Genomic DNA, 13,943 nt, shown 5'->3' on the forward strand with positions numbered 1-13,943 from the left:
TGGTGGGTGACCCATGTACATTCGCTTGTCAGCTGACTTCCAGAGAACCAAAGATTTGGTTTCCAGAGGGTTGATCACATATGACAGTCGTAAGTGGTGTTGGTACGAAGTGCTGGTCTCCTGAAAGACAGATCGGCCTTCGTACCTCTGTCCACACAAACCAGGACGCTCCTATCTGAGGCAGCATCATCACTCTGGACATGGTTAAGTGAAATTTCAACATTATTTATTTATTAGAAAAGAAGACAACGTTTTTTGTGAGGTTAAGACATTTTCCTTATAACAGCTACAGAGTTTAAACATCACTTTGAGTCTTCTTCATGAATTTTATACAATAAGGTTTAAGAAATTCGAGTTATTTCCATACTCACATCGTTATTGGTTGCAGACGGTTTCCCTGCAGTTTCGTTCCCATTGGTTTTCTCCTGTAATCCCAGTTTCTCCATAATCAACTCCATCCTGGTTGAGATATTGGCCACAGAGCTTTCGAGTTGGAGAACCTGTCTATTCATTCTTTAATGATGATAGAAAGAAAATTCAGCTTTTGGTTAATGTCCTTTGAATGAAATGAGTGACTAAATACTTCAAGACATATCATAGGCGATATTTTAAAACGTCTCCCACTTTAGAAATTGTTCCTGATCCACAAAGATTTGACCGGAATGGTTAATCTGCTCACTGGAGGTCACGGCAGGTTTCTCCAGTAATTTGTTTCCGTAATTCTTTCCAAGATTGTTGAGTTCAGCGCTGAGAGCATCCTGACAAAAAAATTGAAAAACCACAATGAAAACAGCCTTGTCTGCATTTTTTCCAGATCTATTTTACTTAGTCAAGCTGGATAAGAACTGATTCAAAAACTGAATGAAAGTGTTTTATCACATTTATTGTGTGAGTCACAAACCCTCTTTTCCTCCAGCTCGATTTTCATCCTTTCTTGTTCGTCCTCGTCTAGAATTTGGTTCCCATCACAGTCAAACCGCGAGAAGGCTGCTGAGATTTCATGATCGGCATGTCCCATCCTGTGAGATCATCGGAGCAGTGAGCCTTAACTTTAACATCGACGCTAACATATGCCCTTCTCTTGAATTTTTTGTCACTCACTCTTTCAGAGTTTCTCTGAAGTCCTTGAATTCAATTTCTCCAGATCCAGAGCGCAGTGCTTTCTGAACATCTGATATTTTCTCCTTTTTGAGTTTCAATTTCATAAATGTCTTCATATAGCTCTGAATTACAAGAATAAAAAATTGTTTGTGTGAAATTTTATATTCATAAATTCTACTTTAACATTCAAGTCATCGCCTTTACCTGTTTGATGATGTCTGTAATCTGCAGCTGGTCTTTTTGGGATGAGAGCTCCTCCTTGACCTCAGAATACGTGTCGTTGATGATGGCCAGAAACATGTTCTGAGAAACAAATGCATGGAGAAATGATGAGGCTGCTCCATTCTAATGTTTTAAAGTCAGACGTCTTATAAAACGAAACCACTTACCAGCAGAACAAAGAAAACAAAGAACACATAGGTGACGAAGTAGATGGGTCCAAGAACTCTGTTGGCACGGTCGATGGCATCATAATCAAAGTCTCCGAGAATAATCCTGAACTGTGTGAAGCTGCGGGAGGAAAAATAAAATAAATTCATAAATTCATGCTCATTCAGCCTATCTAATTCTTTCCTGTTGAGCTGTCGTGATTGGCACCACTTACATGCACTTCACAAAGGTGCTGAAGGAGTCAACCTCTGTCCCAAAGAGCAAATATCCAAGCTGAGCATAAGCGAAGAAGACAATGAAGAACATGATGGCGAATCCCAAGATGTCTTTAGCACATCTTCCCAGTGTGGAGGACAGCTGAGTCATGGTCTTATTAAAGCTGATGTACTTGAAAACCTAGAAGGACAAGAGGAATACACACATTGCGATGACACCAAAAATGGGTCACACTTCCAAGTAAGGCGATGAAGTTAAAGAGGTCTGTACCTTGATCCATGCGAAGAACAAGTTCACAGCATTCATGTTGTTGTATTGTGTTTGCCAAAACGCCAGAAATTCAAAATCAGCATAGATTTCCGGTTGTTCCAGGAGTTTTCCAAGCAACTTGTCCACTTTGACGGTTCGGAAAATATTGAATACGATGGCAACGATGGCGAGCTGGGAAGGAAACCAATTTTCATATTTAAGGGCCAAGCTCTATCAGAGAAAATTAAACGTTTGAATCAACACATTACATTTACTTACCATTATGACAACAATATCCAGTATGTTCCAGATGCTTCCGAAGTAGGACAACTTGTGTATTTGTAGCTCAAGCATCTCTTCCACAACATAGTAGAGGATGAACACACAGAAGACTATCTCACAGCCCAGGATGAAGTAATCCCAGTAGGTGATGTAGCGAATCAGTTTGACTGTTCTGATCTGGTAGGAAGGGATCGCTCCACCTGTGGCTGGGAATTCAACTACCAACCTGAAAGAAGCAGATTAAACTTTGATTAACCAATGCCTGGGTACCAAGTAATGGGTAAAGTTGCTGCTTTTACTTGTGCACTTTTACCTGATAACGCAGAACATGTTGATGTTTGCATTGTAAGTGGAGAAGTCGATGAAGACTGCTCTGGTTCCTCGGTCCAGCCATAGGTGGTCCACCAGTTCCTTCATTATGGCGGCGCTCTCCTCTTTGGTCCGACTCAGGTCTTGATAGTATCCTGCTCCACTGTAGGTGGTCAGCAAGCCCCAGTGAGAGGAGCCCTTGATCTCTTTCTCCTTGTGGTAGGTCCAGCTGCAGAGGAACAGAAGGGCATGAAAATAACCAAAGAAAATAGAGCAGGACAGTGTCCTTGTTACAATATTGAAGAGGGGCTTACGCGGTGCCGTTAATGAGCCCGAAGCCGAGGTCGTCCTCCTTCTTGTCATTGTAGACATCAAAACAGCCAGTGATCTCATCTTGGAAGTCATTGTGGACCTTGCAGGAATTGTTCTTGATCTTGATCTGCCTCATCCTGGGAACTCCCAGCAACATATTCTCATAGTAGATGAAGGACTGGTTTCCGCTCTCCAGTGACTGGTTATTATACCATTTAGTCCAGTAGAGGCCGTCCATTAATGGGCCTTGGGCATACTGTTCATACAACGACAGGGTGGATTCACACAGACTGAAACATTTTTGTACATTGGCACTATTATGACAAAAGAGGAAATTAATTTGGAGGAAAACTCACAATCCAGAAGTCGGACATGGTGCCAATGGACTGAAACCTAACCCCATTTTCACCGGCTGTATTCACAAACAGGTCCGTCATGGCTTTAGTGTAATAGTAGGTGCTTGAATTGGTCATACCGTACGTCACTGAAAGACAACGTGATGACACTGTTAACATCCAATGTTACATCCAAAAGACTATCGGTCTTTGCTCAGGCTCAGCTCTAAACGTTGCTCTATTGAGCAGTCCAAGATAAGACCGCTCAGAAGCAGACACGCAAAGCCTCTGTGAGGATTTGTTTGGTTGCTGTAGAATAGATCCAGATTAGAGGCTGTAATTTGTTTGAAGAGAGTGCACGCTGGCCTGACACAAATGGCCTCATCAAAGAATGTAAATCTAACCCAAACAAAGCAACAATAGACGAGGCCTAATGCTCTTATCGCTAAAAGGCAAGAGAGCAGTGTGCATGTCCCTTTCATTCCTAATGCTCAATTGGACAATGACTCTCAGGCAGAAGGATGGGAGGGGCAATTGTGGTAAGCATTAAAGTAGGGTGTATCAACAGCCCAAAGTGCCCTATACAGTAGCATCCTGCAGTGATCAGCGTGGCTGAAAACAAATAGTTGATTGAAACATACTAAAGTAGGAATAAAGTACATAAGTAAACAACAAAGAAAATATTTAATTCACGTCATTGTGAACACTGAGTGTCATTGTGAACACAGAGTCTTTTTCTAGCCTAGAGACATGTTTTTATTCTCTTTATGGGTAATTAATGTTAAAATCGTATATATTTGGGGTGGTGTGTGGAAGGGATTTCAATAGGTAACATTATGCTTATTAAGTCCCAAGGAGAGTATTAAAGTGTAAACCTAAATCTAATTTAAGTACCAGAACTCAAAATTAAATTTTCTAGACGTATATGTCATTAACTGGGTAGAATTACTTTCAAATACTACTTAATCAGGCCACTGTTTGTAGTTTTGGAATCAGTATCGATTCCTCACGATAGATGAGAGACAAAGATGGGTGGATAACTTACAGAGGCATATGTCTACCAAGAACACCAGGTAGACCAGTAACTCCCGCAGCGTGGTTCGGACAAACAGTTCCCTGTTGTTAGAGGTGTTTTCGGTCAATGTTGTGCCCCACAACCCTGAAAACAGAATATCAATGTAAGTCATCGGTTATGAACTTAAGACACAAATGTATTTCTGTAGATTGTTTGTAAAGACCTGTCACGAATAGGGTAACTTTAACGGAGGAAAGCTGATGAAATGCTGTAAATTACCTACTTTATTTAGTCAGCTGGACAGTTAAGACATTTCAATGAAATAGAAAATTAGATATCAATGAATACTCATGAAACTAGTAGTCCAGTTAATTTACGGAGCGTAAAGGTAATGTTAAAGTCAGCAGAGTGACTTCTTCGTACCTTTGATGAAAGAGCAGCAGCCTCTTTGTTTCTTCACCAGACTTTGCTCGCTTGGTAGTGGTTCCTCGGGTGGATGCTGGAACGGGCTGGGGGTGTCCACTTCGTACATGCTGTCCATGGAGCCTTGGAAGAGAGGCTGAGGGTTGTAGATGGTGCTGACAGCTCGGGGCAGGGGTGGAGGAGAGCCACAGTAGGCCTGGTTCACCCAGGCACCATTGCCCAAGTTGTCCAACTCGCACTCCACCTGCCCAGTCAGGTGGCTGTCGGCCCGGTTGTTCAAGCACTTCATCCTGGGATACGGTGGCGCTTCGACTGTTTGACCTGCTGAGGTGTGGTTCAGAAGAGACAGTGAATCACAGCAGTGTCGGCAGCTTCTGAACACCTGCTGGAGGGATGATTATAAAGAGTCGGATGACATAACCTCTGTTGAGGGAGGAGCTGCTGGTCCTCGGCTGGAGCTTTTGTAGTCTTGACATTGAGCCCCGGTAAAACACATTTAGGTGATAACATGGAAGGTGCTGCTGTTACGCAACATTGTGTTAAGATGTGTCCAGTTGTTTATGGACACATCTTAACCCAAATGAACCAATAAGATCTCATCCTTGGCTGTTCCAAACTCAGGGAAACTTTTAGACGTTGTTCATCTGTAATAAATTATTTGTCATAAAAAAAATCTAAATATAGATTTTATGCTTTGAAATACAATGAAATATAATATAAAAGGGGATGAAGAGATCACCACCTCACTATCAACCACCCAAGAGCTGAAATGACAAACAAAGACATTACCAGATATAAGTAACTTAATTCTAAAGCGAACACTAACAGTGCTACAATATCACACATCAAACTATTAATGTGATGGAGATGTCTTGCAAAGAAGAGCATCCAGTCACGTTGAAAGGCTGACTCACTCAGCAGTTAAGACATATTAATTTGTTTTACCCTCTCAGTTACTCACACGCTGAGCACATTGTTGTCACTATTGATGAACATCTCCTCCGCTAACACGCTCCTATTCAGGAAATCAATTAATCACATTTGTCGATTATATTTTCTGCCACCAGCTGTTCACCACTTGTGACTGAATTAATGAGGAGCGTAATTGCAGTGTCAGCCATGGTCTCATTATCATTCCGCACTTTTGACTCTGCCCTCTATTCATTTTTTGACATGCCAACTGTCAGAGAGCGTTCATCAGGTTTGAAAACACTCAACATGGCAGATGAATCATAAAAACCATCTGTATCAGTGTTTGGAATCGAGAACTCTGTTAGCACGGCCCCTTGCAACACTTGGCACATGTGTATTAAATGTTCTTGGCTTATTTCAATAATTAGTCAAGGAGATTAACTAGTGAATAGTTAAGCAATTCAATTTAGTTTATTCTGTGCAGCATTTTGATTTTAAACCACACAGACGGGAAATTGAGATGATCTAAAAACCACTCACTATTCCACATTTTACTACCCAAATCAACAGTGCGTGCGGGTGATGTGGCAGCAGTTGGACAGGACAGTCCATGCACTGCTGTGTGGGCCCTCTAGTTAATGCAGATATAGTTTGGGTCCAGCTATGGCCCTTCACGCCTCAGCGGCTCTGAACACAGCCATTACACACAGCCATTAACACACAATAGAGTTTAATTTCTGCTACCCCGCTGAAGCCATGGCAGGATCTGGCACACAGGCTTCCTTAATCTGCTGCGGCTTGTGCCACCATTCATCCTTTTTCAAATCTGAAACAATCACTTTTCAGTGGCTGATTATGCCATTTAAATCTGTAGCCTCGTGGCTCCCACAACGGACGGTGGCGGATCATATGACATCCTGGTTTACACTGAACTATCCCGTAGCACAATTGAGTTTAACACTTGTAAAAGGTGTCACTTTTATAGGGAACATTTTAGAATAGGATAATTAATTGATTGTACCTTGTCCTGAAAAGGAGTCTAATTATCAGTGTTTAGATTTTGGTTCCCCTCTAGACGCAATCGTGTCTTATCTCAGAGGCCAGGAGCTCAGGACAAAAGGCAGCTTTATTCCCCGGGGAGCAGATTGAGGCAAGGCAGCGGACATGACCTGCAATCACTCCCACTGAGAACCTGACAACCACAAAACAAAGACTGTGCTGTCAAGTACATGTTCTCGGTGGTAACCCTTGATTTGAGTCAAGACATACAAGACAAGTGAGGGTTTAAATACCTCAGATCTCTAATTAGAGTGTTTCCTAAGATGAGGAAAAAACATAAAACATAGAATATAAAGTTTTGTAGAATGTCAAGTTAATAAGTTGCAAATTAAAATATTTTTGAGCAGAAGAGAGGAACATTCTGTCATAAGGCTCATAATAGTAAGAAATAATAAATACTTCACACTTCGCAAGTAACAGTAGATACACTATAAAGTTGCACCACTTAAAGACTATGACAATAAAGAACAAAAGAAATGTTTTTCATATAAAATAGTTTTTATTTTGGAATCCAAAACTATAATAATAACAAAATAGAGGTTTGCATGTGAAAATAACATCTATTTTTCAACTCTACAAACATTGCTCTTACACTTTGACATGAATAGTTACATATTGACTTTAACTATGCAACTAAACCACAATCATTTTCTCACAATCCATCTCACATTGCACAACATTTTAGGGCTCTATCAAAATAACTGATAAAAACACACCATTGTCTTCAGTACAATCTAATGGTCATTATTGAAATGACACTAGTGCTACACTTTGAACAAAACGCTGCTCAACATGCTGCTGGGTTTCCTAGCAAAAAAAGACCACAGGCTTCAAACTTCAACAGAAACCTTATTGATTGTCAAAGAAACACTATATAAAGAAAAAGAAAATAAAATAATGCAATACACATGTATTTACCGTCTCCTAGTTTGGAGGAGAAATAATTCACATTGTCACACCCAACATGACTGATTACAACAACCAACAAATGGCTGCAGTTTATGCTTGGACCTGATGTCCGTCAAACTGGTATGAGAAGGATGACTGGATGTACTCCTGTTCCGTCGGGGAGTCGTACCTCATGAGGCAGGGATAGCTCTCAGGCTGCACACAGTCAAACTGCAGGTCCAGCCACTGCCTGTGAGGAGCGTTGTGCCTCCTGGCATCTGTCAGGATCCGGTTGAGGGCCATGATGTAGCTGAGGGCCATCTGCAAGGTTTCATACTTGGACAGTTTCTTGTCCTCGCCCCACTGGGGGACCACTTTACGTAAGCGATCAAAAGCCGTGTTCAAACCCTCCATCCTCTTTCTCTCTCTGGCGTTGGCAGCCGACCGTCGCCTGGTGGTGGTCTCATACTTCTCCGGACTCTGGGAATCTGGTTCTGAGGACTCTGATCCGGAGTCGGTGCAGCTGGGCCGGCGAGACTTCATGATGTGTGTTTGAGGAATCAAACCGGTGATTGTCCTCGGATAAGAAAGACACAAGCTGTGAGTTGATAGATTTGTCAGAGAAGTCTCCAGGTCTGTGTCAGGGTTCCTTAGAGGTTCTCCTCGGTGTTACAGCCTGGGTGATGTCCAAGTTGTGTGTCCTTTTTTGTTGATTGTGAAATGATTGTCACCCCAGATAGTGGACGGCCCAGACAAGTCCAAGGTGTCTGTGATCCTGGAGACAGTGAGGGAGCAGCTTTTATAAGATGGAGCAGATGAACAGGTGGCAGCAGGTGGGGTCCCTGCTCCCCCCCAAATATTGCTCATAAAGAAACACACCCATATAGACTCATAAACAACCACACCCACTCTTAACACACACATACACACACGTACACAGAGGCATATATACGCACACTCGGTGCACACACAAACAAAACCTTAATGAATTTCCAATTATCTTGGGCTGGGCTCTCTGACCGTGGCTTCACTCAGGGCCATGTGTCACAAACACCAAAAGTGCACCATCTGGTAGCTCAGCTCACCACAGCTGATGCTGCAAACACGCTTTTAAAAGGATGAGATTAAGAATTTTCCCTGTTTAACATAACATTCCCACCAACTTTGTTAAATCACTAATATTAGCCAAAGATTGAAGACTTCAATTTTAAAGTTAAGAGAAATATCAACAATTTATGTGATAAAAAACGTCAAGTACAAGCAAAAAAATAAAACAGAAGTTTTATTTATAAAGTCAATAAAATGACTGGCATCATTTGCCATGATTTGAATTTCCTACTACCGTGTCAAAGAAATTTGATTTATATGAAAATATATCAAATGTCAGCAGATTTTACAATTTTTTAAAATTTTTAAAAATTTTTTTTTACAAGTATATATGCTTTTTCATCATTAAATGTCATTTAATGCACAGTTTGGAAAAAAATCTATTTGGACTCAATCATTGATATATTTAGCTGTGTCTCAGAAATAAATCTGTAGATATCAACTTTTAACTTCATTGAGTTCAAATTAATTATCTTAAAAATCTTTGGAAGCACCGTGCCAATTACTTCATCAGGTTTTATTACATAAAACACCAAGAAGTCCCCTTTCACTTGCCATGTAACGGGTGTCCATGTGATAATAACCATAATCTGAGATTAGCCTGAGGCAACAGAAGTGTAAGTGTGGTCTATAACCTGAGGGAGTTTAGCAGCACATCAGGGGATTATGAGCCTGCAACAATATGGACAAGATGGTGATAAGATTACTGGGACAACAGAGGTTTGGAGCCTGGTCTCTGTGCAGGTGGACAGATATTACGTTCTGCGGAGATGTCTTCTACTTGTGAGTACTCTGGTTTGTATCAGTGAGGGTGTTTATCAGTGCCGGGCTCCTGATGACTCACAGTATGTGGGATGCATTAATGTTCCTTACCAGTGGAGAGGACATGTGAAATAAATAATTGATCTGTGTAGTCGGCCGAGAAAATGAGACAGACAGAATAATTTGTCTGTCTGTCCTTCCCATCTGGCAACATTGAATTCTGTAATACAGCAGGGTCGTCTCCTTTGACACATGCACACACACACACACACACAGAAAAAAAAATCACTCAAAAGGCCACACAGATAAATTCCCTATGTTGCTTTAATCATGCTTTGCTGTTACGCCTCTGTAAATTCAAATAACATTCTTTCAATTGCAATTTGAATCCCCTAACAACCCTCTTAATCTGCACAGAAGGTGATTAATTATAAACAACTGTACTTATTATTGAAATATTTTAAATTATTAGAAATTTTGAAGTTTGATTTGATTTTATACTCATACCTTGTCACTTTTTGGAAAGTAATTAATTTCTATTAACTTTCATCCATTTATCTCTCAGATGACGTCACTATTGCATTTTAAATTAAGTTTGATGGTTACATATAAGATAATGATCTTAAGTGTAATATAAAGTTTAAAAAATTACCCAACGATATACAATGTATACTGTAATATACATGATGTTTGTACCTTATTAGATACAATAAATAATATTACTTAATAGTATAATGTAATTGTATATATCACAACCTTGCACTATAAAAAGGCTTTATTCTGAAAAAGAAGTACATTTAATACTTAGAGTAGCATATTTAGAATAATGCAGGACTTATACTGTGACTGCAGGACTTTGACTTGTTACAGAGAACACAGTGTTCCTACTTTTACTTAAGTAAAGGATCTGGATACGTCCTCTGCTGCTGCTGCTTTAATCTCTGATGTCGTCCTTTGTCAGGACGGACACGCAGCTCCTGTCAGTGTGTATTGACAAACTGAAAGCTTGGGTGTAAAGGCAGGTTATGAATGATTAATAACTGTCAGAGGCCCTGAATAATGCCCGTCTCTGGTATTGGGTCATGCACAAAAGCTGATGCTGTCTGGTCATTTTGGGATGGACTGGTTAGCTGTGCAATTAGGCATATAATCCTATCTACCAGTTGGTTCATTGATTACAGATTGATGTAGTTTGCCAGCTGCTGCTTGTCTTGTCTGAGGGCCTCGTCTGAGACGTGGCCCGGACCTTCCGTGTCTTCCAATCTCCATCTTTTCTTTGCAGCAGCAGCAGCAACCCCTCATTTGATTGGCTTGTCTGAGCAATGGTGGGCTGAACCATTCCCTCTGTCAAAAGCCATATGTCACAACTGAGGAGTGACCCGTCTGCTGTGGTGGAAACTTGTATACTCTTAAATCCAACTCTCCTTATGGAGAAATAGAGATTAGGCTGCAAAGCGTATGTTTCAGTGTGGGAGAAAGTGCAAATCTCATTATCGTCACAGGATTACATTTAAATTAGCAGCTCGTACTTTCTTTTACTAAGCATTCAGAAATGTGTGCTGATATTTGGTTTTAAAATGTGTTGACTTTGATAATCAGGAGTTAAAATTGCAACCGGTTGTGTTTCTCTCATCAAGTAAAGTAAATCTAGAAAATGTCAAACATAGTTTAAAACAGGGAATTTATCAGTACCCCTAAACTAGAAGATCACAAATATGTCAATTATATTGCACTAAAATGTGTTGTATTTAAGACTCTAGGAAATTACAGTAACTTGTATTGTGTGGATATTACAGTAATTAAGTGAATCAAACTTAGAAAATATAAAACATAATTTTAAACATAATAATATTCAGTACAAATCAGCTATATGCTGAGAAGCATAAACATAAAACACATCATACGGGTCTTATTATATTTGTTTCAAATGTGTACATTTTGCTAATCAGGACTTAAATTGCAACCGAATAATGTGTTGATACTGCAAAGCTGAAGTTGAGTGAACTTACAAAATATAAAACATAATTGTAAAATATGGTAATATTCAGTATATGTCAGATATAAGAAAAGTAGACGTAAACGCCAAACAATAATATTGTATTAATATTTTACTTTCAAATGCGTACCTTGGGAATCTGGACATTAAAAAATTGCAACGAATTAATATTAACGTGATGCTGACTAGAAAAATCTAGTCGAATGACCTTGGAAAATATAAAAAATAATTTGAAACATGATAATGTTCAGTATATGTCAGCTATAAATTAATAAGCAAACAGATATATAGAAAATGAAGGCGTTGACATTTTGTTTTTAAATGTGTAGACTGTAAAAAAACTGAACTTAACATTTCAACGACAGTTTCTTTTATTGTGTTAAAATTGCAAGAAACAAATTGAGCAAACAAAAGTATAAAACATTATTTGAAACATTTTCCACAACACTGGATATTTCCTCCACAGATATTTTCTAATGAACACAGCACCAGTTAACAAGTAGGTCTGGCAGCTGGTGAGACGAGGCTGGGAGTATAATTAGGTCACGTAAGGTGAATGCAATTTTATGCCTATTTGAACTCTCTTCCCCTTTAATTGGACTGATTAGCAACACTTAATTGGCTTCTGAGCCCTCCCATTTGCTTTGAATTGGGCATCAGTTTAAGCTAATAGGAATCTGATCAGTGAAAACAGGACCTCTACGATGCCAGAGGAGTTTAAATGGCTTGGAACTCTGGAAACTCATTATTTTCATGTGTGAAGTAAGATAAACGTCAGTGAGCAGTGAAAATGGTGCAGAATGAATTTACATGCTGTCAGTGCAGTGTGCCAACAAAACCACTTGTTCCAGCAAAGCAAACATTTCACTCACATTAATAAATAGAACTTTATTCTGAGGAAGGACAAAACTATTTTACAATGTGCAACTTAACATCAGGTGAATATGTTCTTTCTTTTTTTTCTCCAGTGTGTTTTAAAACTGACTTTAATTTATTCAATAATAGTCCATCAAATACATTTTACCTTTTGTTGTCATGTGTGAAGCCAAAGCAAAGCCCTGTCTTTATCCCAAACCAAACTCAGGACAATATTGAATTGTTTGTAGTCTGATCTGACTGATTTCTCTGACGATACATCACAGTGTTTATGCAGTTATGGAGACAAAAAAATTAAATAAAGTGTTTCAGTGTTTCTACTGCAGTACAAACCATGAATTATACTCTCCCGATAGCATACTATTATAATGACTGTGAGCAGACAGTGTTTCTTTTTGTTTTACAATACCTTTATGTTGGCATGCATGCACATGAAAAACATGGTGCAAAACTGTGAACCTGTGACCAACAAAAAATTTATAATTTAGTTCAGTATATAAATAATTCCTCCTTTAATGGAGCCATTTAAACTGATCTAAATGGCACATTCAAATGTCTCTGAAAATACTCTTTAAACTATATCTGATTATTAATAAACAATAACTTATGACTATTCTATATAATCCTTCAAAGAAACTAGAACTACCAGTACTGGTACAATGGCTTCAGAAGGCATTCAGACCCATTTCATTTTGCAGCTCTATGCAGTGCTCCATCAATCAGGCTCTTATGGTACAGCACATTGGATTAATATGCATTCGACGGCCTGCTTTAGGTTTGCCAAGCTTCTTTTAAATGTTCTCTGTCGGATGAGACACAAATAATTTGAGCAGAAATCCAAACACTACGTTTGAACACCAGTCCCTGCTCATCAACTGGTTGATACCATCCCTATGGTGCAGCATGGTGGTGGTGGCAGCATCATGCTATGTGTCTGGGCTTCTAAGCAGCAGAGACAGAGAGACTGGTCAGAATTTTTATTGTAAATGGTCTGTATATATATAAAAATATAAAGAGCGCTTTTTCTAGTCTTATCAAAGCAATCGCTCAAAGCACTTAACAGTACAAGCCACACACACGCATTCATACGGCGGTACTATTTGCTGCACTTTTTCTACCACACACCATTCACACACTACCAGCAAAGTTGTAAGGGCAAATTTGCGTTTCAGTATCTTCAGTTTGGGGTTTAGAGCACTTCAGTATGCCCAATGGAGGACCAACCGTCTGGTTAGTGGACCAAAGCTGCTCTACCTCCTGAACCACAGCCACCCCTTGTTTAAGGGAAGGACAATGTGAGACCATGGTGATGTTTCACCTTTCAGCACGACACTGACCCAAAGCAGCCAAGAAAATTCTTGGGAGGCATTTCTTTCTCGTCTCATCTCGTCCAGCCAGAGCTCAGACTTCCGCCCATAGAACATCTGTGGAGAGACTTGAAGGTGGCAGCTAACAGACACGTCCTATTAAATCTGAGCTTGAGAGAATCAGCCAGTAATAATGGGATCAACTGCTTGAATCCAGGCATGTAAAGCTGCTCGTGCCCAAGATCACTGGAAACTTTAGATGCTCCCAAATTCTAAAGAAATATTTTCTCTTTGTCCTTATGGGTTTTAAGTGAAGATCAATGGTTAACAACATCAAATGTATCCATTTAAAACACAAATAAAACAAAGTGCAAAAAGTGAAGGGGTGTGAATACTGTCAGAAG

At 39.6% G+C, this 13,943-nt stretch overlaps 2 protein-coding genes and 1 long non-coding RNA gene across 3 annotated transcripts; 1 reads left to right on the top strand and 2 right to left on the bottom strand.

Annotated features, from left to right (window-relative positions):
* Positions 1 to 74: 74 nt before the first annotated feature.
* Positions 75 to 4,921, bottom strand: pkd2l1 (polycystic kidney disease 2-like 1). The gene is made up of 15 exons (XM_053436140.1): positions 4,633 to 4,921; positions 4,240 to 4,353; positions 3,216 to 3,343; positions 2,862 to 3,115; positions 2,552 to 2,776; positions 2,236 to 2,464; positions 1,978 to 2,148; positions 1,706 to 1,887; positions 1,491 to 1,611; positions 1,306 to 1,404; positions 1,102 to 1,223; positions 902 to 1,019; positions 625 to 758; positions 372 to 513; positions 75 to 194 (listed from the first exon to the last, which is right to left on the bottom strand). Exons 1-15 carry the CDS (start codon positions 4,919 to 4,921, stop codon positions 75 to 77), a joined length of 2,448 nt encoding a protein of 815 aa, XP_053292115.1.
* Positions 4,922 to 7,602: 2,681 nt separating this feature from the next.
* atoh7 (atonal bHLH transcription factor 7) lies at positions 7,603 to 8,034 on the bottom strand. The gene has a single exon (XM_053436887.1). It carries the CDS (start codon positions 8,032 to 8,034, stop codon positions 7,603 to 7,605), a length of 432 nt encoding a protein of 143 aa, XP_053292862.1.
* A 43-nt stretch (positions 8,035 to 8,077) lies between these two features.
* LOC128453103 (uncharacterized) lies at positions 8,078 to 9,382 on the top strand. The gene is made up of 3 exons (XR_008341475.1): positions 8,078 to 8,091; positions 8,228 to 8,324; positions 9,343 to 9,382. It is a non-coding gene; the product is annotated as an uncharacterized LOC128453103 (long non-coding RNA).
* The last annotated feature ends 4,561 nt before the right edge of the window (positions 9,383 to 13,943 follow it).

This window comes from Pleuronectes platessa, chromosome 12, assembly GCF_947347685.1.
Source record: "Pleuronectes platessa chromosome 12, fPlePla1.1, whole genome shotgun sequence".
Lineage (NCBI taxonomy): Eukaryota > Metazoa > Chordata > Actinopteri > Pleuronectiformes > Pleuronectidae > Pleuronectes > Pleuronectes platessa.

Bases quoted from the DNA above. Each gene is read 5' to 3' on its own strand.
- pkd2l1 (XM_053436140.1), bottom strand. From the start codon at position 4,921: ATGAAGTGCTTGAACAACCGGGCCGACAGCCACCTGACTGGGCAGGTG. The intron at 3,344-4,239 runs GTAAGTTATCCA...GTTGTCTTTCAG, and splicing joins CTTGGTAGACATATGCCTCT to TGACGTACGGTATGACCAAT. The intron at 759-901 runs GTTTGTGACTCA...TTTTTTTGTCAG, and splicing joins TCGAGCTGGAGGAAAAGAGG to GATGCTCTCAGCGCTGAACT.
- atoh7 (XM_053436887.1), bottom strand. From the start codon at position 8,034: ATGAAGTCTCGCCGGCCCAGCTGCACCGACTCCGGATCAGAGTCCTCA.